Source organism: Microcaecilia unicolor, chromosome 7, assembly GCF_901765095.1.
Source record: "Microcaecilia unicolor chromosome 7, aMicUni1.1, whole genome shotgun sequence".
NCBI classification, from domain to species: Eukaryota; Metazoa; Chordata; class Amphibia; order Gymnophiona; family Siphonopidae; genus Microcaecilia; species Microcaecilia unicolor.
In genome coordinates this window covers 119,613,284-119,638,527 of record NC_044037.1, presented here as the reverse complement: position 1 = coordinate 119,638,527, position 25,244 = coordinate 119,613,284, and the positions used below count along the sequence as shown (strand labels likewise).

Sequence of the window (25,244 nt, the reverse complement as noted above, 5' to 3'; positions counted from 1 at the left end):
GTGTTAGGGGCATATTAAGGGTGGGATCTGAGTGTTCCTAACACTTGGATGTTTTTTAGCCTCTCCCAATACCTGGGTTGCATCCCCTTTGCCCCCAAATACTTTTGTCTAGTGATGCCACTGCCCCCCAGAGCCTCTGATAATCCAGATTTCTTAGGCCAAATTTTGTCCAAATGTGTCCAAGTCCTCCCCCACCCTCCAAACTCTCCTCAGCCCCCCTGGGTTCCCTAGCCACCCATGGAATTTATGTGGAGCTGATCCCTGCTGATTCATTGGCACAGGGTGGGAGTGATTCCCCTCTGCTCCTGCCATGGAATGTATGCTATAGGGAAAGGTAAGTTTAAATAGGTCTGACTTCTGAAGTCTGCTGCTTCAGACATCAGCTCAATCCCTGACAGGCTAATCAGAAGCGCGTCCCAGTCATTTCCCTGCCTGTCTCAGTAGAATCATAACAGTAAGAACCAACTAACTTTCTACACACCCACACACAAGGACTATCACAGGCTGCACATACTGTAGCAGGGCTTGCTTATCCTCTCCTATCCTAGCTGAGACTGCATTCATGCACCTTTCTGATTTCACATGCAACTTTCTTTAAATTTGTTCCTTTATTTTCTAACTCCTCTTGCTCTATCCTATCTGCCTATACGCCTTATTTTCGAAAGAGAAAGATGCCCATATTTCAACCCAAATCGGGAGATGGGCGTCTTTCTCCCTTGGGCGCCCAAATCGGTATAATCGAAAGCCAATTTTGGGCGTCTTCAACTGCAATCTGTCGCGGAAACGGCCAAAGTTGACGGGGGCATGTCGGAGGCGTGATGAAGGCAGGACTGGGGCGTGTTTATCGGCCGAGGAGAGATGGGCGTCCTCGGCCGATAATCGAAAAATGAAAGGCGTTTTTAGCGTGAATTTGGGTCACTTTTTTTGGACCTTTTTTTTCATGAACAAGTCCCAAAAAAGTGCCCTAAATGACCAGATGACCACCGGAGGGAATCAGGGATGACCACCCCTGACTCCCCCAGTGGTCACTAACCCCCTCCCACCCAAAGAAAATAACTTTAAAAACTTTTTTTTTCCAGCCTGTATGCCAGCCTCAAATGTCATACCCAGCTCCATCACAGCAGTATGCAGGTCCCTGGAGCAGTTGTTAGTGGGTGCATTGGACTTCAGCCAGGTGGACCCAGGCCCAGCCCCCCCCCCCCCCCCCCACCTGTTACACTTGTGGTGGTAAATGGGAGCCCTCCAAACCACCCCCAAAACCCACTGTACCCACATCTAGGTACCCCCCTTCAGCCATAAATGCTATGGTAATGGTGTAGAGTTGTGGGGAGTGGGTTTTGGGGGGGATTTGGGGGGCTCAGCACCCAAGGGAAGGGAGCTATGGACTTCAGAGATAGTTAACCTTTTTTTAATTGTTACAAGTGCCCCCTAGGGTGCCCGGTTGGTGTCCTGGCATGTGAGGGGGACCAGTGCACTATGAATCCTGGCCCCTCCCATGACCCAATGCCTTGGATTTGATCGTTTTTGAGCTGGGCGCCTTCGGTTTCCATTATCGCCGAAAAACAATACCGCCCAGCTCAAATCCGCACAAATCCAACACATTTGGCTGGCACAAACCGTATTATCGGAAAAAAGATGGACGCCCATTTTTTTTGAAAATACGGTTTGTCCCACCTCTTCACGTACCCGTTCTCGGAGATAGATGCCCATGGAGATGGGCGTTTGCGTTCGATTATGCCGCTCCACGTGTTCCACTTTTACTTACATCCTATGCAGTATATTAAAGTATTTTACTGTATATTGTGTTGACATTGGGCCAAATTCTATAAATGGTGCCTTCAAAATTGGCACTGAAAAACCATGCGGTTAGAGTGATTCTAAAAATTATGCCTAAAGTTAGGAGCAGTTTATAGAATATGCTCACGTGCCATTCTTGTGACTAAAATTTAGTCACACCCCTTTAGGCCACCTAAACCAAGCCTAAATACCTGTGCCCAAGTTAGGTGTAGATCGGGTGTATTCCACAACCCGCTCAATCTACACCCATGGCCACGCCCCTTTTCGACTGCATGCATTACAATTTACACGCACTGTGTTGTAAAATACACCTAGAAAGTTGTGCACATACATTCTGATTAAAACCAATTAGTGCCGCTAATTGGTTAAGTACCAATTATCAGCATTGATTGGCTTGTTAATCAATTTAGCTGTGCATACAATTTGGCCATGTGGCCAAATTAGAGTGTACAAGTTAAGGCACCATATATAGAATTTAGGGGATTTTAAGTAGCATTGTATGCCATACTATAAATACTATATAGTATGGCATAGCATACTATTTCTGCAATAAAAATATTCAAATAATATAAATTGTATTGTCTATTGCCATATCCAGATTATTCTTGCTGTACATCTCTTTTGGTGAATTTCTTCAAAAAGACAGTAAATAAATCTTAATTAATAAATAAATAATAAATAACCTGTTTTCCTCCCAGTGCCTGCTTTGCAGAACTGCCAGCCTTTTTATGAGATAAGAAACACTCACCCAAAGTTTCTTCAGCACAGAAGTGACGAATCATTTCCACATTGAGCAACAGTCATTTCCATCTCTGAAAAACTCTTGCTGCTTCAGTCACCTGAAGACCTAGACAAGAAGGGCTGGCAGGACTCCCAGGGGGCAGAATCTGTTACAAATTGTAACTTCTATTGTCTCCTTCATTGCAGAAGTTATTGGTTTTTAAGTCCAGCATAACAAGCAAACCCCCAGCTGGCCCTCACATTCTCTGAGAGATGGTGAAAGGGTGACTGCTCCTAACTGTTGGGAATTTGTAGAGCTTCTGTTCAAGAAGGCACAGCCTGCTGGTCTCAAACATGAGGACTTGTGTACCTTGGCCTCTCACAATTCTGTCTCTTCTGCAAGGTAAGGCACACTCACACAAACACTCTCTCTCTCTCTCTCTCTCTCTCTCTCTCTAATTCTCACAAAACTATATTCAGTACAATATGCAATTGAACTGAGCTCACAAGACACGAAGCATTACATTTTCCCTGTATTTCTAGAGTATCCTGATCATTTTCAGCTGTACATTCTGAAAATTTCTGCTTTCTGCACAGTCTCTTCTCTTACTCGATCTCTCTGCTCCCAGGTTGATGCCATTATGTTACCACTTAATGTGATATCATTTTAGAATATGACTGATTATGTATGTCCCTGTGCCACTGTCACAGTCCCTTTTTCATACCAGATTAGCTACTGGGATATGGCAGATTTTTGCTGATCTTGGTGCTTTCTCAGTAGTCATGTACATTGTATTTTTATGAGAATGTGATACGTTCTATGCATATCTAAAAAGAAAAGGTATCACCATAGGAATAGAAATCATACAGAGAGCAATATATCCCCCAAATATCCAGTTCGTTACATTTCAGCTGACAAAAACCCCAGTTGGGCCATATAAACTGAAAATACTCAAAGGACCATCAGACCATAGAGTTAAATCGCAGCAACTCAATCACTGACCTACATTATGCTCTGAGTATAATCATGGGTTACAATAATCTTCTATTAGTACTATATATATTTTTAACAGATTCTTTAGGTATGTCCAAGACAAATACATTATTTGGCATTCTTACAAGATGTGGACTGGAAATATGATTATTTTTGATTTAGTTTAGAATGCAGTGATGCTATGTGGAGCATATATGCTGAGTGATGTTTATTGGAAGCATTTTATTAAGATTTTACTGTTTTTATTTGTGGTTTCTATTTTGTGTTATATAAATGACTGATTATGTCATATGTTGTCTGCCAAGAACTGCAGATGGGCAAGTTAAAAAAAACCCTAAATAAAAATAAATCCATACTTATTTATCACAAACAAGGCATGTTATAAGACATTTTAAGGGAATTTCCATGCATAAAACAGGTCTTTTTGTGCAGAAATCTGGATTTTCAAAATTGCCCAAAATGAATGTGTGTGCGTGTGTGTGAGAGAGAGAGAGAGTGTGTAAGGGCAGTATTGAGTAGATGTGCATACTTTTGTGTTTCCAAAAATGTGTGCCCAAATTTGGGATCTAGATACAGCACACTGAGTGCTAATTCAATGATGGCATCTGGTAGCCAAGATTCTGTTATAGAATGCTAGTGCATGTTGCATCTATGTACCTACATTTCCCTTATATGGCATCCTGGCCCTGCCCGGTGCATCCCAGAATGCACCGTTCAGGCCAGGACACCACCATTTTGAGGATGATGGTGCCGGAGTCATGAGCAAGTGGTCATCACTCCTGCCTCATTTAGAGATAACGGATCTAAGGGGCCTGGACAAGGGTCAAGTGGGGAGGAAGGTTTCCGCTAGACACCAGGGACATTTCTTTTTTTAACATGTTATTGTCAGGTCAGATGGAGGATGGGTGGGAGGGAAGAGAGCCACTAGACACCAGGAAATTTGTGATTTTTTTTAGTTGGGTAGGGAGGGGTAATGGGTGGGAGATACCTTAGACACCAGGACATTTTTTTTTTTTTAATTTGGGATGGAGAGTTGGTTGGGTCCAGTAGAGACTGGTGCAGAAAGCTAACCGGCAGGGAAATCAAGTCGGACTAAAATTTCATGCGGTAACCACATAGTAAATACTATATTTTCATTTTGTGCATTAGCGTGACATATTTAATGGCCTCATATGTATTCATTTGAATGTAATGTGCCATGCTGAGGTAAACTTGCACTCAGCCCCATCCTGCATTGCTCGCTGGAGGAGTGGCCTAGTGGTTAGAGTGGTGGACTTTGGTCCTGGGGAACTGGGTTCAATTCCCACTGCAGGCACAGGCAGCTCCTTGTGACTCTGGGCAAGTCACTTAACCCTCCATTGCACCAGGTACAAAAAAGTACCTGTATATAATATGTAAGCCACATTGAGCCTGCTATGAGTGGGAAAGTACGGGGTACAAATGTAATAAAAATAGTCTCCATGTGGCAGAGCTTGTGGTAGCTTTCTGCATTGGCTCCTCAGTAATTTACGAGCTTAAATGTTGGTCTTGCCCTTGCTTTTCTTCTGGTGAATGCTCCCTTGCATTTATAAACTAAGAAGTCTTTTTACTAAGCTGAAGTAAGCACTTACCACACACTTAACACTACTACTACTACTTAACATTTCTAGAGCGCTACTAGGGTTACGCAGCACTGTACAAAATAAACCAAGAAGGACGGTCCCTGCTCAAAGGAGCTTACAATCTAAAGAACGAAATGTCAAGTTGGGGCAGTCTAGCTTTCCTGGGTAGAGGTGTAGAGGTTAGTTGCCGAAAGCGACATTGAAGAGGTGGGCTTTAAGCAGAGATTTGAAGATGGGCAGGGAGGGGGCCTGCTTAAAATGGCTTAAAATGGCTTATCACAGGTCACGCTCAGGCATCCTGCAGTGAGTTCCCAATTAGCATGCACTACAAAGTTTTATAAATTTTTCTTAGAGGAAGCACATCTGAGGGGCAGAGATTGCACTAATCAGACAGCCCATCCACAGTACCGCTTACTAACTGATTAGTGCAGGATTATCGTGGAAGCCCTTACCACCTACAAAATAAGGTATCGTTAAGTGCTAACATGGTAATTTTTTAGAATGGCTGCACACTAATGGCCTACATGACCCCGGGTCTTCCGCTTGGTTATTCCTTTCTTTCCATGTCTGTGTTAGCCCACTCAGGGGGTGGCATGGCAGTTATCTTCTCTACCGCCTTGCATGTTTCTTAGCGTGACCAATCAGTTTTGACTTACAAAGCATCTGTATTATTTAAACTCAATCTTCCTATTCTGTTATTTGTTTTGTTATTACATTGCCTCCTTCAGTTGATCTGGTGAATTAGAATAATCTGTGCATGTCTGTTTCAGAAATTTGCAGTGCATTTCCCAAATTTGATGTTTCTGAGTGATTTTAAAGTTCACACAGACAACTCCTGTAGGCAAAGGGACTTGTTCTTTCTGGCCCTAAATGGATGGCTTAGGTTTGGCAGTGTGGTGATATAAAAGTTAAGTATTGCTTAATAAGCTAAGAAATTGAAAGACTAAGAAGTTATGAAATTGAATGAAATTGCACTATTTGTAAAAAAAAAAAATTACATGTTGGGGAACTGATGACTACTACGAGCATACAGATGAGCAGTAGTATTAACTGCATTGACAGTATGATTTGTCTGTTGGATTGTGATGTTACCGATGGTCCAAAAAATGATTTAGACAATGTGTTGACTCAAAAATGCTTCCTGATATTGATGGTGTAAAGCTGGGAGATTGTTACTGGTGATTTAGGTTTCACACAGCATATCTACTTTCTCACACACACTGCTGATCCCACCCTTCTTCTGATCTTCAATTCTAAGTTTTCCCAGTATAAGCTTACAACATTTGATTCTTTCCCTTTCTCTTGAACAGATATCCCATTGTGTTCCCTGTCCCCACCTGCCCAGATCTTAACGCATTTAGTAAAAGGGTCCCTTTCTTCCTATAAGAAAAATGATATTCATTTATTTGTATCTTTTTTCAATATAAAAATCAAAAGTGTAGTAAATAAATATAAAGATGTAGGAAAGTTTAATTTTTTTTGAGTACCTTAAAAATATACAAGAAAAAAGGGTAACAGTAGACTGATTCTCAGTAGCACATAAACCAACTCAGAGGATGGGAGAGGTCAAGACCTATTATTAATGACTAATTCAAATAAAATAAAAGCAGTAAGCAGCAATCTGGAAAAACCTAACTAGTACCCAATAGATAAATTTAAATTATAAAATATAAAAATTATTAATAATAATCTCACTATGATCTAGAATAACCGCATTAGCTCACACTGATGCTGTTAACACACGTTATTTTACTGCAGGTCCCATTTTATGCAATGAGACCTAATTAATAATAATGTGTGTTAACTGAATTAGCAAGCAGTAACATGATAGCACACTTTAAGTACCTCTAAGTTCTTAACATTCATTTAATAAAAAGAACTGCTAAAGTATCATCTTAACATCTGTTGCTCTCTTCCCACTCAAAAGGACTTAAGTATGAAAGTTTATTCTACGAGCAAATCTTTGCCCGAGAGTATTCTGTGAATATGAACATTTTGACCCTTAATAACTCTCATTTGAACAGGATACAGAACTGCTATATCAGCTTAATATTTTTTGCCTGTAATGAATCTAAGTTTCTGTGCCTATTTTACATAACTCTTGAGAAATCTGGAAAATAAACATGATGGTTCTCAAATAATAAGATATGCTTCTTTTTGCCTAGTTGCATAACTAATCAAGTGTCATAAAATTATTCTCTTTATATGTCCAACTCTGAGTTCTATGTTGGGAATCATCAATTAAGAAAAGGATCTTGGAGTCACTGTGAACAATTCATTAAAATTCACAGGTCACTATGCAGCAGTGGTCAAAAAAACAAATAGTATGTTAGTAATTGTTTGAAAAGGAATGGAGAATAAAATGGAGAATATTATAATGTGTTTGTATCAAATCCGTAGTGTAACTACACTTTGAGCACTGTGTTCAGTTCTGGTCACCCCAACTCAAAGAAGATGTGGAGGAGCATTTTAGAAAGGACATCTAACTCAGAATATAGATGTCCAAGTCAGAACATCACATGTGAGATGGATGTCCATGTGCTGGAAATGTCCAGCATGAACATCTATTTAATGTCCAAATTATGAATTGGGGGGGGGGGGGGAAGGCGAGGAACTAGGGACAGGACATCCATCTTATAAAATTTAGAAAATGGTGACACAGAGGTCCATGCAGAGCAGAGGGTAACTTTTCTGAGAAGTTCCGAGAGACAAGGGCATTTCTCTGGTAAGTGAACTCTATTTTGCTTTGTGCTTTGGGAACTTAAAGATTGGGGTTTAAAGGAGGAATTATAGGTTAGTGTTAGGCAAAATAAAAATATAAAAGCAAATGTTATCAACTAATCTCCATAGTCTCTTCCACTTAGTTTTAAAAACTTTATACCACAGCATTAACAGATAGAATCTAGCAGGCACTGCAGGATCTAGTTTAGTCAAATGCAAAGCGCTGATAAGGAAGGCTAAGAGGGACATCGAAAAAAAGATTGCGTTGGAGGCAAAAACACATAGTAAAGTTTTTTTTAGGTATATTAAAAGCAGGAAGCCGGCAAAAGAATCGGTTGGGCCGCTAGATGACTGAGGAGTAAAAGGGGTGATCAGGGAAGACAAAGCCATAGTGGAGAGGATAAATTAATTCTTTGCTTCGGTCTTCACCAAGGAAGATTTGGGTGGGATACCGGTGCCGGAAATGGTATTCGAAGCTGACAAGTCAGAGAAACTTAATGAATTCTCTGTAAACCTGGAGGATGTAATGGGGCAGTTCTAAAAACTGAAGAGTAGCAAATCTCCTGGACCGGATGGTATTCATCCCAGAGTATTGATAGAACTGAAAAAATGAGCTTGCGGAGCTATTGTTAGTAATATGTAATTTATCCTTAAAATCGAGCGTGGTACCGGAAAATTGGAAGGTGGCCAATGCAACGCCGATTTTTTAAAAAGGTTGCAGAGGAGATCTGGGAAATTATAGACCGGTGAGTCTGACGTCAGTGCCAGGCAAAATGGTAGAAACTATTATTAAGAACAAAATTACAGAGCATATTCAAAAGCATGGATTAATGAGACAAAGAGGGACATAATCGAATGGGGTGCCCAAGTTTCCTGAGGACGTCCTCGCAGGACGTCCCCGCGAAGGAGCGGGGAAACCCATATTATCGAAACAAGATGGGCGTCCATCTTTCATTTCGATAATATGGTCGGGGATGCCCACATCTCAACATTTAGGTCGACCTTAGAGATGGTCGTCCCCAATTTTCTGCGATAATGGAAACCGAGGACGCCCATCTCAGAAACGACCAAATCCAAGCAATTTGGTCATAGGAGGAGCCAGCATTCGTAGTGCACTGGTCCCCCTGACATGCCAGGACACCAACCGAGCACCCTAGGGGGCACTGCAGTAGACTTCAGAAAAAGCTCCCAGGTGCATAGCTCTCTTACCTTGTGTGCTGAGCACCCCAAAACCCACTCCCCACAACTGTACACCACTACCATAGCCCTTAGGGATGAAGGTGGGCACCTAAATGTGGGTACAGTGGGTTTGTGGTGGGTTTTGGAGGGCTCATATTTACAATCTAGGTTATAGCCCTCTTGTGGTGGTACAAGTATAACAGGTGGGAGGGATGGGCCTGGGTCCGCCTGCCTGAAGTGCACTGCAGTATGCACTAAAACTGCTCCAGGGACCTGCATACTGCTGTCATGGAGCTGGGTATGATATATGAGGCTGGCTTAGAGGCTGGAAAAAATATTTAAAAAATTTTTTTACGGCGGGAGGGGGTTAGTGACCACTGGGGGAGTAATGGGAGGTCATCCCCAATTCCCTCCGGTGGTCATCTGGTCATTTAGGGCACATTTTTGTGGCTTGGTCGTAAAAAAAAAAGGGCCAAGTAAAGTCGGCCAAGTGTTCGTCAGGGATGCCCTTTTTTTTCCATTATCGGCCGAGGATGCCCATGTGTTCAGCACACCCCAGTCCCGCCTTTGCTATGCTTTTGACACGCCCCCGTGAACTTTTGTCATCCCCACGATGGAAAGCAGTTGAGGACGCCCAAAATTGGCTTTCGATTATGCCGATTTGGGCGACCCTGGGAGAAGGAAGGCCATCTTCCGATTTGTGTCGAAGGATGGGCGTCCTTCTCTTTCGAAAATAAGCCTGAAAGTCAACATGGATTTAGTGAAGGGAAATCTTGCCTCACCAATCTACTACATTTCTTTGAAGGGGTGAACAAACATGTGGATAAAGGGGAGCCAGTTGATACTGTGTATCTGGATTTTCAGAAGGCGTTTGACAAAGTACCTCATGAAAGACTCCAGAGGAAATTGGAGAGTCATAGGATAGGAGGTAGTGTTCTATTGTGGATTAAAAAGTGGTTAAAAGATAGAAAACAGAGAGTAGGGTTAAATGGTCAGTATTCTCAATGGAGAAGGGTAGTTAGTGGGGTTCCCCAGGGGTCTGTGCTGGGACTGCTGCTTTTTAACATATTTATAAATGACTAGAGATGGGAGTACCTAGTGAGGTAATTAAATTTGCTGATGACACAAAGTTATTCAAAGTCATTAAATCACAGGAGGATTGTGAAAAATTACAAGAGTACCTTACGAGACTGGGAGACTGGGCATCTAAATGGCAGATGATGTTTAATGTGAGCAAGTGCAAAGTGATGCATGTGGGAAAGAGGAACCCGATTTATAGCTACATCATGCAAGGTTTCACGTTAGGAGTCACGGACCAAGAAAGGGATCTAGGTGTCATCGTTGATGATACGTTGAAACCTTCTGCTCAGTGTGCTGCTGCGGCTAAGAAAGCAAATAGAATGTTAGGTATTATTAGGAAAGGAATGGAAAACAAAAATGAGGATGTTATAATGCCTTTGTATCGCTCCATGGTGCGACCGCACCTCGAATATTGTGTTTAATTCTGGTCGCTGCATCTCAAAAAAGATATAGTGGAATTAGAAAAGGTGCAGAGAAGGGCGATGAAAATGATAAAGGGGATGGGTCGACTTCCCTATGAGGAAAGGCTAAAGTGGCTAGGGCTTTTCAGCTTGGAGAAAAGGCAGCTGAGGGGAGATATGATAGAGGTCTATAAAATAATGAGTGGAGTTGAACGGGTAGATGTGAAGCGTCTGTTCACACTTTCCAAAAATACTAGGACTAGGGGGCATGCGATGAAGCTACAATGTAGTAAATTTAAAACGAATCGGAGAAAATTTTTCTTCACTCAACGTGTAATTCGTTGCCAGAGAATGTGGTAAAGGCGGTTAGCTTAGCAGAGTTTTAAAAAGGTTTGGACAGCTTCCTAAAGGAAAAGTCCATAGACCATTATTAAATGGACTTGGGGAAAATCCACTATTTCTGGGATAAGCAGTACAAAATGTTTTGTACATTTTTGGGATCTTGCCGGGTATTTGTGACCTGGACTGGCCAGTGTTGGAAACAGGATGCTGGGCTTGATGGATCTTTGGTCTTTCCCAGTATGGCAATACTTATGTACTTATGTAACTTAATGAGTAGTGCAGAGGCCTGAGAAATTATTTACAACCTAGATTACAGTATTGCGCTCCAAAGCAATAATGTGGATGATCCAACAAGCTGTGATAAACTCTCTCAAAAGCAACTTTTGAGAGAGTTTATTACAGCTGTTTGAATCATGCACATTATTCCTTTGCAGCACAATACTGCAATCTAAGATGTGAATCATTTCTCCATGATTATTATATGTGTATCAGATTGATGTGCACTCCTGATGCAGGCAGTTGTGGTAAAACAAGACTTGTGTTGACTCCAGTTTTAGATTTTATGTGAGGTGGTCTAACCAATAAAGAGCTGTGGTTATTTACTATCACATCCAGTCCAATACGTTAATTTGATCTTCTCCACTGTTTGTGTTGCTTGTTAGATACACATGTATAATTTAGACACATATTCTATCAGCTATGCGTATAAGTTTGAGTCTCACCTTGCTCCACCCAAACTTTGCCTATGTCAGTGGTTTCCAAACTTGGTCCTGGAGGCACCCCAGCAAGCCAGGTTTTCAGGATATCCACAATGAATATGCATGAGAGAGATTTGCATACAGTAGAGGTAGTGTATGCAAATATCTCTCATGAATATTCATTATGGATATCCTGAAAACCTGACAGGCTGGGATGCTTCCAGCACCAGATTTGGGAACTACTGGCCTATGTGTATGTCCACCTATAAAATATGTACAATGTAAAATATGCAATGTATTTATTTATTTATTGCATTTGTATCCCACATTTTCCCACCTCTTGGCAGGCTCAATGTGGCTTACATTGCATCATGAATAGTGGAAATACATAAGAAAATAGACAATTAGTATTGCATAAGGATCTTGGGTTACATGATAATGATAAAGCATGACAGTGGAAAACAAGCAATTATCGTAAGGCAATTCTGGATATATGTGTAGGAGTTCACATTTGTTGGTCTTTGTGGTATATCTTGTCAAAGAGATGGGTCTTTAGTAATTTGCGGAAGTTAGTTAATTCATAGATCGTTTTTAAGTTGCGCGGCAGTGCGTTCCAGAATTGTTTGCTCAAGTAGGAAAAGGTTGACGCATGCATTAGTTTGTATTTTAGTCCTTTGCAGTTGGGGAAGTGAAGATTAAGGAATGTGTGGGATGATGTTTTGGCGTTCCTGGGTGGTAGGTCTATCAGGTCTGACATGTAGGCTGGGGCATCTCCGTGAATGATTTTGTGAACTAGGGTACATATTTTGAACGTGATACATTCTTTAAGTGGTAGCCAGTGTAGCTTTTCTCGTAGGGGTTTAGCACTTCCATATTTTGTTTTACCGAATATAAGTCTAGCTGCTGTGTTCTGGGCCATCTGAAGTTTCTTGATTATTTGCTCTTTGCAGCCAGCATAGAGTGCGTTGCAATAGTCTAGATGACTGAGTATCATTGATTATACCAGGTTACGGAAGATGGTCCTTGGGAAGAAAGGTCTTACTCTTTTTAATTTCCTCATTGAGTGGAACATCTTCTTGGTTGTGTTTTTCGCGTGATTCTCAAGTGTAAGGTGACGGTCAATGGTAACTCCAAGAATTTTTAGGGTGACCGAAATTGGAAGTTTCAGTTTTGGTGTGTTGATGGTTGTGAATTTGTTCGTGTTGTTTTGAGAGGTGAGTATTAGGCATTGGGTTTTTTTCTGCATTGAGTTTCAGCCGGAATGCATCCGCCCATGAATGCATTATATGTAGACTCTGGTTGATGTCATTGGAAATTTCATTGAGATCTTGTTTAAATGGGATGTAAATCGTTACATTGTTTGCGTATATGTATGGGTTGAGGTTTTGGTTTGATAATAGTTTGGCCAAGGGTATCATCATTAAATTGATTAAGGTCGGTGAGAAGGGGGACCCTTGTGGAACTCTGCATTCAGGTATCCATGTGGCTGATGTGGTCGAGTTAGATGTCACTTGGTATGATCGTGTGGTTAGGAACCCCTTGAACCAATTCAGAACGTTGCCTCCAATTCCGAAGTATTCTAGGATATGTAGTAGTATTCCATGATCAACCATGTCGAAGGCGCTGGACATGTCAAATTGTAGGAGTAGTACGTGCTTGCCAGTTGCGATCAATTGTTTGAATTTAGTCATAAGAGTAACTAGTACTGTTTCAGTACTGTGGTTAGACCGAAATCTTGACTGAGAGTCGTGCAGTATTGTGTGCTTGTTGAGGTGAGATCTTCAAAGTACAGGTTGATGTCTCCTATTATGATAAGGTTTGAGGTAGAGATGCAAGTGTTCGAGATAAAGTCCATGAAATGTGTTTGGGAATCTTGCCAATTGCCTGGCGGTCTATAGAGTAGGACTGCGTTGAGGTTTTCCTGCAGATTTGGGTGATTGATTCTTACTGAGGCGATTTCAAGTTGTGGCAGAATGGATTCAGCTGTGGTTGTGATGGTGAACTCGGATTTGTATATTATCCAGCTTATAATTGAAAAAGAAAAACACCTATATTGCGACCCAAATCGGGAGATAGACGTTTATCTCACAAAAACGAATAAAGCGGTATAATTGAAAGCCGAATTTGGACGTTTTCAACTGCACTCCGTCGCGGATGCGGACAAAGTTGATGGGGGCGTGTCAAAGGCGTGGTGAAGGCGGAACTGGGGCGTGGTTATCGGACGATCAGAGATAGGCGCCTTTCGCCGATAATGGAAAAAAAATATGCATTTTTAGCGAGAATTTAGGGCACTTTTCCTGGACCCTGTTTTTCCACGAATAGGGCCCCCAAAAGTGCCCTAAATGACCAGATGACCACTGGAGGGAGTCGGGAATGACCTCCCCTGACTCCCCCAGTGGTCACAAACCCCCTCCCACCACAAAAATATGCCGTTTCACAACTTTTTATGTTCACCCTCAAATGTCATACCCACCTCCCTGGCAGCAGTATGCAGGTCACTGGAGCAGTTATTAGGGGGTGCAGTGGACGTCAGGCAGGTAGACCCAGGCCCATCCCCCCCCCCACCTGTTACACTTGTGCTGGTAAATGGGAGCCCTCCACACCGCCCCCCCAAACCCACTGTACCCATATGTAGGTGCCCCCCTTCACCCCTTAGGGCTATAGTAATGGTGTAGACTTGTGGGCAGTGGGTTTTGAGGGGGATTTGGGGGGCTCAACACCCAAGGGAAGGGTGCTATGCACCTGGGAGCTCTTTTACCTTTTTTTTTTTTGTAAAAGTGCCCCCTAGGGTGCCCGGTTGGTGTCCTGGCATGTGAGGGGGACCAGTGCACTACGACTCCTGGCCCCTCCCACGAACAAATGCCTTGGATTTATTCATTTTTGAGCTGGGCGCTTTCATTTTCCATTATCACTGAAAAACAAAAATGCCCAGCTCACAAATTGTCGAATAAACATGGACGTCTATTTTTTTCGAAAATACGGTTCGGTCCGCCCCTTCACGGACCCGTTCTCGGAGATAAACGCCCATGGAGATAGACGTTTCCGTTCGATTATGCCCCTCTATGGCTATTCCTCCTCCTCTTTTTCAGTTTCTTGTCCAGTGAGTGACTTTGTATCCTGGTGGGCATATGTCTAAGATTATGGGGTCTTTAATGTCATGGATCCAGGTTTCAGTGATGAATAGGAGGTCAAGATTGTCTGTAGTGATCCAGTCTGTTATAGTCTCTGTTTTATTTACTACTGATCTAGCGTTTACGTATCCCATTTGGATTGAGTGGTAAGGTTCGGTTCGGGACACTGATGTGTTGATTTTTATTAGTTGCCTGTTTTCTTGGTATCTGGTTTTGTTATGTCCTTTCTTCTCTTTCTGTTGGTTATTTCCGTTTGTTTTTCCTTTTAGTTGGTTGTTGTTCTTTTGGTCTGGTGAGCTATGAATGGGTTGTCTGTAGGGTTTGTGTGCTGTGGGTAGATTGTTGTTTATGTTGGGAGTAGTCCATGCGTGGTAGATTAGGGGGAGGAAGTAGATTATCATGAGCAATTTGTTGGTGTTCATATTGGCTATGGTTCGTGGTGTTGGGTGTGCCTGAAGGTATTAGTGAATTAAATTTTGTATGGGCGTCAAGTAGAATAGTGCTTAGGTGGAATTTTGGCCTTTGTATGTACACACGTGTATATCATTTATGTGTGTAATTGTCCTGTAACTGTTAATGTCCACTTTATGGAATTACTCCCTAAGTATAATATCATATCAAAAACTTTAGCAAAATTAACTATAGCAATCTTGCTTATGGCATCAATTGTCTGCTAACATTCACAAAATATCTATCAGGTTGAGGAGGTAGGTCCAATTGATTCTATGTCTACATTAATCTTGTTTCTAAATTCCCATGCACTCTGTGCCCCTCCCCAGAAGGTAATTTTATTGTAGGGTGCATTATGCATAAGTCACCAGGAACATGCTGGGGGGGGGGGGGGTGCAGAAATACTGTGTCAATATTTTCTAAATGTGCAAAGAAAGCCGCACAGTTTATAAAATATGCCTATCTCCTCTTCCTAAAATAAGTACAGTACATAGTTATGAGGAAAATATGAGCACAGAGAATATGCACTCAAATCTTATGTATGTGTGCTCCATGCATAACTCACACTTTTCTGGGTATGCATAATGACATCAGCAGAATGGCTCCGCAGGTCCACAAACCCAACTTTTTCTGAGCAGTTACTTTTCCGAGACTACTTTTTTACCTTGTTAATGAAGGTTGTTTTAATTCATTTTTAATTATAGTTGATTATCTTTGTTACATTCTAGATCTACTTAGTCTAGTTTCTTGGTTGTAATCTGCTATGAACTATGTTTTGGTATTAGCGGAGTAGAAGAGAACAGGTGGATGTGAAGCGTCTGTTCACGCTTTCCAAAAATACTAGGACTAGGGGGCATGTGATGAAACTACAGTGTAGTAAATTTAAAACAAATCGGAGAAAATATTTCTTCACCCAACGCATAATTAAGCTCTGGAATTCGTTGCCAGAGAACGTGGTGAAGGCGGTTAGCTTAGCAGAGTTTAAAAAGGGGTTAGACGGTTTCCTAAAGGACAAGTCCATAAACCACTACTAAATGGACTTCGGAAAAATCCACAATTCCAGGAATAACATGTATAGAATGTTTGTATGTTTGGGAAGCTTGCCAGGTGCCCTTGGCCTGGATTGGCTGCTGTCGTGGACAGGATGCTGGGCACGATGGACCCTTGGTCTTTCCCAGTGTGGCATTACTTATGCACTTATGTACTTAACTAACTGTAACTGTATACACCTAGCTCCCGGTGAAGTTCACAGCCACCCAGAAGGAGCAGCTCTTCCCCATCCCTAGAGTCTGGAGGAGTCAGGACCTCATCCAGTAGATCAATCAAAGGGCCTTATACCCATGGAGGATAATGGTCTGCAAGATGGTTGATTCGGTAGGACTTGAAAAGGAGGGTGATGAAAGGTACAACATTAAGAATAGATATGCGTCTTCTCAATATCCTAGGGAACCAGGTTCAATTCCCTCTGCAGCTCTGTGTGACCCTGGGCAAGTCACTTAACTTTCTGTTGCCCCAGGTACAACAGTAGTACAATGTAGTACTTGGATTGTGAGCCCACTAGGAACAGACCCAGTACCTGTATAATGAAACTGTAAACCGCTTAGGTCTAGTAACATAGTAACATAGTAGATCACGGCAGAAAAAGACCTGCACGGTCCACCCAGTCTGCCCAACAAGATAAACTCACATGTGCCATTTTTTGTGTATACCTTACCTTGATTTGTACCTGTCTTTTTCAGGGCACAGACCGTATAAGTCTGCCCAGCACTATCCCCGCCTCGCAACCACCCGCCCCGGCTCCCACCACCGGCTCTGGCACAGACCGTATAAGTCTGCCCAGCACTATCCCCACCTCCCAACCACCAGCCCTGCCTCCCACCACTGGCTAAGCTTCTGGAGATCCCTTCCTTCTGAGGAGGATTCTTTTATGTTTATCCCACGCATGTTTGAATTCCGTTACCGTTTTCCTCTCCACAACCTCTAAGTACTGAAATAAATGAATGAATGGTATATTTAGATTTCAGCAAAGCATTTGACACGTTTCCACACAGATGACTAATAAATATACTGAGTGCCCTTGGTATGGGCCCTAAAGTGACTGACTGCGTTAGGAACTGATTGAGTAGAAGGCAACAGAGGGTAGTGGTAAATGGAGCTCATTCTGAGCAAAAGGATGCTACCAGTGGTGTGCCGCAGTTTGGCTCTTGGGACGGTTCTTTTTAACATTATTGTAAGTGATATTGCTGAAGGGCTATCTGGTAAGGTTTGCCTCTTTGCGGATGATATCAAAACCTGCAATAGGATAAACACCTCTGATGGTGTGGATAACATGAGGGAGGAATTAGCAAAGCTAAAAGAATGGTCTGAAATTTGGCAGCTTAGATTTAATGCTAAAAAATGCATGGTCATACATTTGGGCTGCAAAATCCTGAGGAAACTGTACAGTTTAGGAGGTGAATAACTTTTGTGCACAAAAGAGGAATGAGACTTGGATATGACTGTATGTGATGATCTCAAGGTGGCCAAACAGGTAGAAAAGGCGACAGTGGAAGCTAGAAGGATGCTTGGGTGCATATTGAGAAGAATAGCCAGTTGGAGAAAGGAGGTGATGATGTCCCTATATAAGACTCTGATGAGACCTCATTTAGAATACTGTGTACAACTCTGGAGACCGCAACTTGAAAAATTTATAAACAGGATGGAATCAGTCCATAGGGCAGCTATTAAAATGGTCAGTGATCTTCGTCATAAAACGTATGGGGACAAAGTGGATATGTGGAATGCCCTCCCGTGGGAGGTGGTGGAGATGAAAACGGTAATGGAATTCAAACGTGCGTGGGATAGACACAAAGGAATCCTGTTTAGACGGACTGGTTCCGCGGAATCTTAGCGGAGATTGGGTGGCGACCCTGGAAATTGGGAAACAAAACGGGAGCTGGCCAGACTTCTATGGTCTAAGCCCTGATCGTGATGGAATAGATATAGATGGGCTGGAGTGTAAATTTTAAGGGGCTTCGACGTTAGCTTCAGAACTTAGTACAAGAACAGTGCTGGACAGACTTCTACGGTCTGTGCCCTGAGAAAGGCAAGGACGAATCAAACTCGGGTATACATATAAAGTATCACATACCGTGAAAATGAGTTTATCTTGTTAGGCAGACTGGATGGACCATACAGGTCTTTATCTGCCGCCATTTACTATGTTACTAAAGATCTCAATATGCATTCTTTGGAAGAAAGGCGGGAGAGGGGAGATATGATAGAGACATTTAAATACCTATGTGGCAAAAATGCAAAGGAGGCAAGTCTCTTTCAATTGAAAGGAAGCTCTGAGGATGAAGGAGAAGAGGAATAGACTCAGAAGTAACCTGATGAAATACTTCTTCATGGAAAGGGTGGTGAATTGATGGAAATGGTGGAGACAAAATCAGTATCTGACTTTAATAGAGCCTGGGACAAGCACACAGGATCTCTAAGGGAGCGATAGAGAGAGTAGATGGCACACACCATATGGTCTTTATTTGCCTACATTTTTCTGTTTCATGTTATCCACACATACCATCTGAGATGTTTATCCTTCTGCAGATTTTGGTTTCATCAGCAAAGAGGTAAACCTTACCAGGTAGCTTTCTGCAATATCGCTTACAAAAATTTGTAAAAGGACCAGACCAAGAATGAATCCCTGCAGTACACTACTGATAATGCCCCTTTCCTCAGAGTGAATTCCAATTACACCAACCTTTGTTGTCTTTCACTCAACCAGTTTATATATGTCATCGATGTGGAACTGTATCAAATGCTTTGCTAAAATCTAAATACATTCCCTTTCATATTCAGCCAGCAGTGTTTAACCTGGATATTCAATGCCAGGCTGTTTCTGGTGACCGGCATTGAATATTCAGGGTTTTTTTGGCCACTAAACACTTAACCAGTTAAGCTGATATTCAGCAGCTGACTGGTTAAGTTATAGTGGTTAAAGATAGGACTGCTATTTATGCAGTCCGATTTAACTGAACATCCATGCCTAACCGATAAGTTACATGATATAGCTGGTTTAGCAGTAGGCTGTAACTGCGAATATTCAGCAGGAGATAACTGGTTATCTCCTGCTGAGTATTCACAGTTAGCCACACAAACACTATTTAACCGGTCAGCAGCCATTTCTGACCGGTTAAATAGTACTGAATATCAGAGAGAACTATGTCTAGCACTCGCACTCAATCCAACAGTCAAATAAATTAATCAGATTAATCTGACAAGACCTACCTCTAGTAAAATCATACTGCCTCAGGTCCTGCAATCCCTTGGATTCCAGAAACCATACTATCTTCTGTTTTAGAAGCATTTCTATTAATTTACTCACCACAGAGATCAGACTAATCAGCCTGTAGTTCTCAACCTTCTCCTTACTTCTGTTTTTGTGGAGAGTGACCATATCCAGCCTTCTCCAGTCCTCTGAGACCACTTGAGACTCTAACGATGCAATGAAAAGGTCATACAGGTAAGCTGCCAGATCTTCCCTAAGTTTCTTCAGTATCCTCGGATGTATGCCATATGGCCCCATTGCTTTGCCTGCTTTTAATTTAGTCTTCTGAAAATCATTCAAGATCTATCCCACTTCAATTAACATATGTGTTTGTTTTCTGCTGTCCTACTTCTGATTCGTCATTGGTGAACACAGAGCACAAATATTTATTAAGCAATTCCACTCTATCCTTATCAGCTTGTACACGTTCATGCTCTTCACCCTTGAGTCTCACAATGCCACTTTTACACTTCCTTCTATCTAGAGGCCAACCAAATTTCGGCTTCAGCTTTGGTGCCAAAGCCAGCCCAAAATTTGGATTCAGCCATATTTCAGTTTTAGCAGAACCCTCACACCCAACTAAAGGCACCACCCTCCCACCACTCAACAGAAAGCGGACTCCCTGGCCCCCAATCCCTCAAACAAAAAGCCAACTGCTGCCCTCCCAAGCCTACCTTAGAAGCCCCTGGTGGTCTATTGGCCTAATTGGGACATGTGTGATCCCCAGTCGTTCCTGCCCATGTTGGCACCTGCCCATGCTGGCTCCACGTTCAAAATGACTGCTAGGACCTTCCACGGCAGTTTCATGAAACTGTCCCTGAGAGCTGCGGAAGCCATTTTGAGATTAGAGCTGGAATAGGCAAGAGTAGCTGTGAATCACTTCTGCCTATGCTGGCTCCAATTTCAAAATGACTTCTGCGATCTTCAGCAGAAGTCTTGAGAGACTGCCACTGAAGGTTTGAGCAGTCAGTTTTATGGCAGAGACGATAGAGAGAGGAGTGACTGAGGATTGCACCTGCCCTGGTTAGGCTACTAGTAGGCCCAGGCAGGGACTATGGGTGGGAGGGCAGTGGATGGCTTTCTGATGGGGGGGGGGGGACCAGGGGCCAAGGGGCCTGCTTTCTGCAGAGGGGCTGTGCAGCCCACTTTTTTTGGGGGGGGGGGGCATATGGCCCGCATTCTTTCAGGGAAGGCCATGCCATCTAAGTTTTGGTTTGGCTTTGTTTCGGCCAAAACTGTGTAGTGGATTTAAGCCATAGATTTGAATTTGGCCTTAAAACCCAGTTTTAGTCACTCTCTACTTCTTTCACTAACATATCTAAAACATGTCTTGTTCCACCCTGCCCCATTTTACTGTATTGTCTGTTTTTATTTCTATTTGCATCTTTGCTTTCCTGACTACTTTAACAGATTCTCTTAGCTTCTCCTCGAAATGTTGCCTGTCTTCCACTTTCTGTGGTCTCTTATAGTTTGTGAATGCTAAAGTACATAAGAACACAAGAATAGCCATACTGGGTCAGACCAATGGTCCATCTAGCCCAGTATCCTGTTTCCAACAGTGGCCGGTCCAGGTCACAAGTACCTATATTACCAATCCCAGGTCAAGCAGTGGCTTCCCCATGTCTGTCTCAATGACAGATGATGGACATTCTCCAGGAGCTTGTCCAAACCTTTTTAAAAACAGCACTAAGAATTTAGGCACACTGCACATGTGTGCTTGTTTTGGTTGTGGCATGGTTTGAAAGTAACCCGCCATAGTGACGCTTCGGAATAGAAAGTCTTTGATGCAGTTTCAGATAAGTTGCAATTTACTTTGAGCAGTGATTGTTTGGACTTTTATCTTGGATAGCTCTTGTTTCTAAAGAGGATCTCATAGGTTGACCCCTGACGCAGGCGCAGATGCCAAAGCATGGCCTGTGTTGGATCTCACAATAAAGATCTACTTGATATCCCAGTTCTAGAGGCCTTTAGTGCTGTTTTTGTTATTGTTGTTTTGTATTTTTTGCTTTGATTTCCCTCTCTTATGCAAACCTTTTTTAAACCCAGATACACTAACCACTCTTACCACATCCTCTGGCAACAAGTTCCAGAGCTTAACTATTTGTTGAGTGAAAAAAATATTTCTTCCTATTTATTGTAAAAGTATTTCCATGTAACTTCATTGAGTGTCCCCTAGTCTTTGTACTTTTTAAAAGAGTAAAATATCGATTCACTTTTACCCATTCTACACCACTCAGGATTTTGTAGACCTCAATCATATATCTCGTCAGCTGTTTCTTTTCCAAGCTGAAGAACTATAACCTCTTTAGCCTTTCCTCATATGAGAGGAGTTCCATTCCCTTTATCATTTTGGTTGCTCTTCTTTGAACTTTTTCTAATTCTGCTATATCTTTCTTCGTTGACGGAGAATGTGGAAAAGGCGGTTAGCTTGGCGGGGTTTAAAAAAGGTCTGGACAGCTTTCTAAAGGAAAAGTCCATATACCATTATTAAACTGACATGGGGAAAATCCTCTGCTTATTTCTGGGATAAGCAGCATAAAATGTATTGAGCTTTTTTGTGACCTGGATTGGCCACTGTTGGAAACAGGATGCTGGGCTTGATGGACCTTTGGTCTGTCCCAGTGTAGCAGTACTTATGTACTTATGAGATACGGTGACCATAATTGAACGTAATACTCAAGGTGAGATTTCAGGCCTCCCTACTACAAGATCCACAATTCATCTAATATAATAAAACGCACCGTGAATGTTCTGAAGACAACGTTCTGAAGTCACTCAAACACTCCCTGGCTGTAGGGTTCGTGGATTCATGGTGTGAAGCCAGCCAGCCGTCTCTGCCCCGCCCTCGCGTCAAACGTCATGACGTCGAGGGCGGAAAATAAACGGATCGCACCCACGCACGCGGTTCCGGCAGCGCAGCATCAGGGAAGGAGGCGGCGCTCCCGACGTCTCTAGCCTTCCCTTCGCTGTGTTCCGCCTTCTTCTGACGTCAAGGATGACGTCAGAAGAAGGCGGAACACAGCGAAGGGAAGGCTAGACGTCGGGAGCGCCGCCTCCTTCCCTGACGCTGCGCTGCCGGAACCGCCACGGAGGTAAATTTAAAAAGAAAAAAAAAGGGATGTTGGGGGGAGAGAAGAGGGTGGGCAGTAAAGTTGAACAATGGGAGCGGAAGGGCAGGGGAGAAACGACAGCATGGATGCGAAGGGGGGGGGAGAAGAGGGCGGGCCAGGCTGGGACATGGGAGAGAGAGGAGCCTGGATGCGAGGGGGGGTCATGGAAGGGAGAGAGGGGAATTGCTGGAAAAGGATGAATGGAGGGGGCAGGGGACAGAAGAGCATGGATGGGCATGGATTGGGAGGGCAAGGCTCAGGGAGAGAGGGGAATTGCTGGAAAGGGATGAATGGAGGGGGCAGGGGACAGAGGAGCATGGATGGGCATGGATTGGGAGGGCAGGACTCAGGGAGAGAGGGGAATTTCTGGATAGGGATGAATGGAGGGGACAGATGGGCATGGATGGATATGGATTGCAGGGCAGGGCTCAGGGAGAGAAGGGAATTGCTGGATAGGGATGAATGGAGGGGGCAGGTGACAGAGGAGCATGGATGGGCATGGATTGGGAGGGCAGGGCTCAGGGAGAGAGGGGAATTGCTGGATAGGGATGAATGGAGGGGACAGATGGGCATGGATGGATATGGATTGCAGGGCAGGGCTCAGGGAGAGAGGGGAATTGCTGGATAGGGATGAATGGAGGGGGCAGGTGACAGAGGAGCATGGATGGGCATGGATTGGGAGGGCAGGGCTCAGGGAGAGAGGGGAATTGCTGGAAAAGGATGAATGGAGGGGGCAGGGGACAGATGGGCATGGATTGGGAGGGCAGGGCTCACACTCTCTCTCTCATATACAATGTCTTTCTGACTCACACTCTCACACACTCTGTCTCACACTGTATCACATTCACTCTCTATGTGCCACACAGTCACTCACACACTCGCTTGGTCTCATACACTCACTCTCACAGAGAATCTGTGTCTCACACACACTCTCTCTCTCACACACACACACACACACACTCTCTCTCTCACACTGTGTCTCACATACACACTTGCACACACTCTCATTCTCACACACACACTCTCTCACAAACACACTCATACCCAGACTCACTCTCTCTCTCTCTCACACACACCAGGGGCGTAGCCACGGGTGGGCCCGGGTGGGCCTGGGCCCACCAAATTTGGGGTCAGGCCCGCCCAGCAGCACAGCAATTCCGGAGGCTCCGGTCCCCATCATCATCCATTCCCCCGTGGCGTGCCGCAACTTTCACCCCCATCTTCCCTCACCCTCGCAGGCCCGCCCAGCAGCGATTTCGATCACAGGCAGCTCCTTCGGCTCGTACACGCTGCCTGCCGGCTGCCGCTCAAATCTCCTTGCAGCTACTAGCAGTGCTAACCCGGAAGCTCAGAGGAGAGGCTTCCGGGTTAGCGCTGCTAGTAGCTGCAAGGAGATTTGAGCGGCAGCCGGCAGGCAGCATGTACGAGCCGAAGGAGCTGCCTGCGATCGGAATCGCTGCTGGGCGGGCCTGCGAGGGTTAGGGAAGATGGGGGTGAAAGTTGTGGCATGCCACGGGGCAAGGGATGATGGGGAAAAGATGTTGGAATGGGGGAGGGAAGACGGGGACAGCAGCTGCACGGGGGGGGGGGGGGGGAAGAAGATGGAAGGAAAGATGCTGCACAGGGAGGAGGGAAGATGGAATGATGAGGCATGGTGGGTGGGGGAGAAGCTGCATGGGGAAGAAGGGAGAGATCCAGTAAAGGGGTGGAGGGGTCAGGAAGGGAGAAGTCTTGGCTGCATATGAGGTGGAGGAGAGGGAGACATGCTGCATAGAGAGGGGATAGGTGGCGAGAGGGGGAAATATGTTAAACATAGGGGTGGAGAGGAGGGCAAAATGGTGGGCATAGGGGTGGAGGGAAGGGAGAAATGTTAGACATGCTGGTAGAGGGGAGGAAGGTAGATATGCTGTATGGGAAGGGGAGAGAGACGTTGGACAGTGGGAATGAGAGGGGGAGATAGACATGGGGGTGGATGAGAGGTACACAGTAGGTGGTGAGGGGGAAAATGCTGGGCCATGGGGGAGAGGGCTACTACTATTACTATTTAACAGGAATGAAGAGAGAAGGGGCAGGAAAATATAAGGCTACCATGGTGGGGTGGGGTGGGGAGGGGATCAGATGCTGGTTAGAAGGGTGGAGGGAGAATATGATGGGAATGGTGGAACCCTGTGGGAGAGGGCAAGAGGGGGAGGAGGGGGTGGCAAGGAAATGAATGAGAGATAGTGATTACAGAGGGTAGAAATATGGTAATGGGGAGTAGATTAAAGATAAAAGAGAAAGTAGGGATGGGGAGGAGTAAGATGGGGAATGGGAGAGCTAGTGAAAGAAGAAGGTGGAAATTTGATAGGTAGTTGAAAAGTAAAAAGGAGACAAAGAAGGGTGAGAGAGAGGCAGAAAAGAGCTACAAAGGAATGACCAACATGTCAGAGGCAGGAATATTGAGGGAACAGACAGGAGAGAGGAGAAAAGACAAATGGACTACAGCCGCTTGAAGAAGAATTAGCAGACGGCAGAGAGGAAAGCAGAAAAGAGAAATTGGAACCAGCAAGATGGAAAAATAAAATGTCCAGACAACAAAGGTAGAAACAAAGCATTTTATTTCAAATGTTTTAAATGGAATATGTTAGCTTTTGGAAATGTGCATAGGAAATGTCTTTGTATTGTGTTCTGTAGAAAAGGAAATGCATGTTTTGTGTCTCCAGTGTTGCAGTAAT

General features: G+C 43.7%; 1 protein-coding gene across 1 annotated transcript in view; it reads left to right on the top strand.

Moving 5' to 3' along the window:
• The first annotated feature begins 2,632 nt into the window (after positions 1-2,632).
• The window catches only part of ITGAL (integrin subunit alpha L), a 430,397-nt gene continuing 407,785 nt past the window's right edge, over positions 2,633-25,244 (top strand). The window contains exon 1 of the mRNA XM_030209478.1: positions 2,633-2,920. Within this exon, the coding sequence (XP_030065338.1) occupies positions 2,872-2,920 (49 nt within the window). The 5' untranslated portion in view covers positions 2,633-2,871. The remainder of the gene's footprint in view (positions 2,921-25,244) is intronic.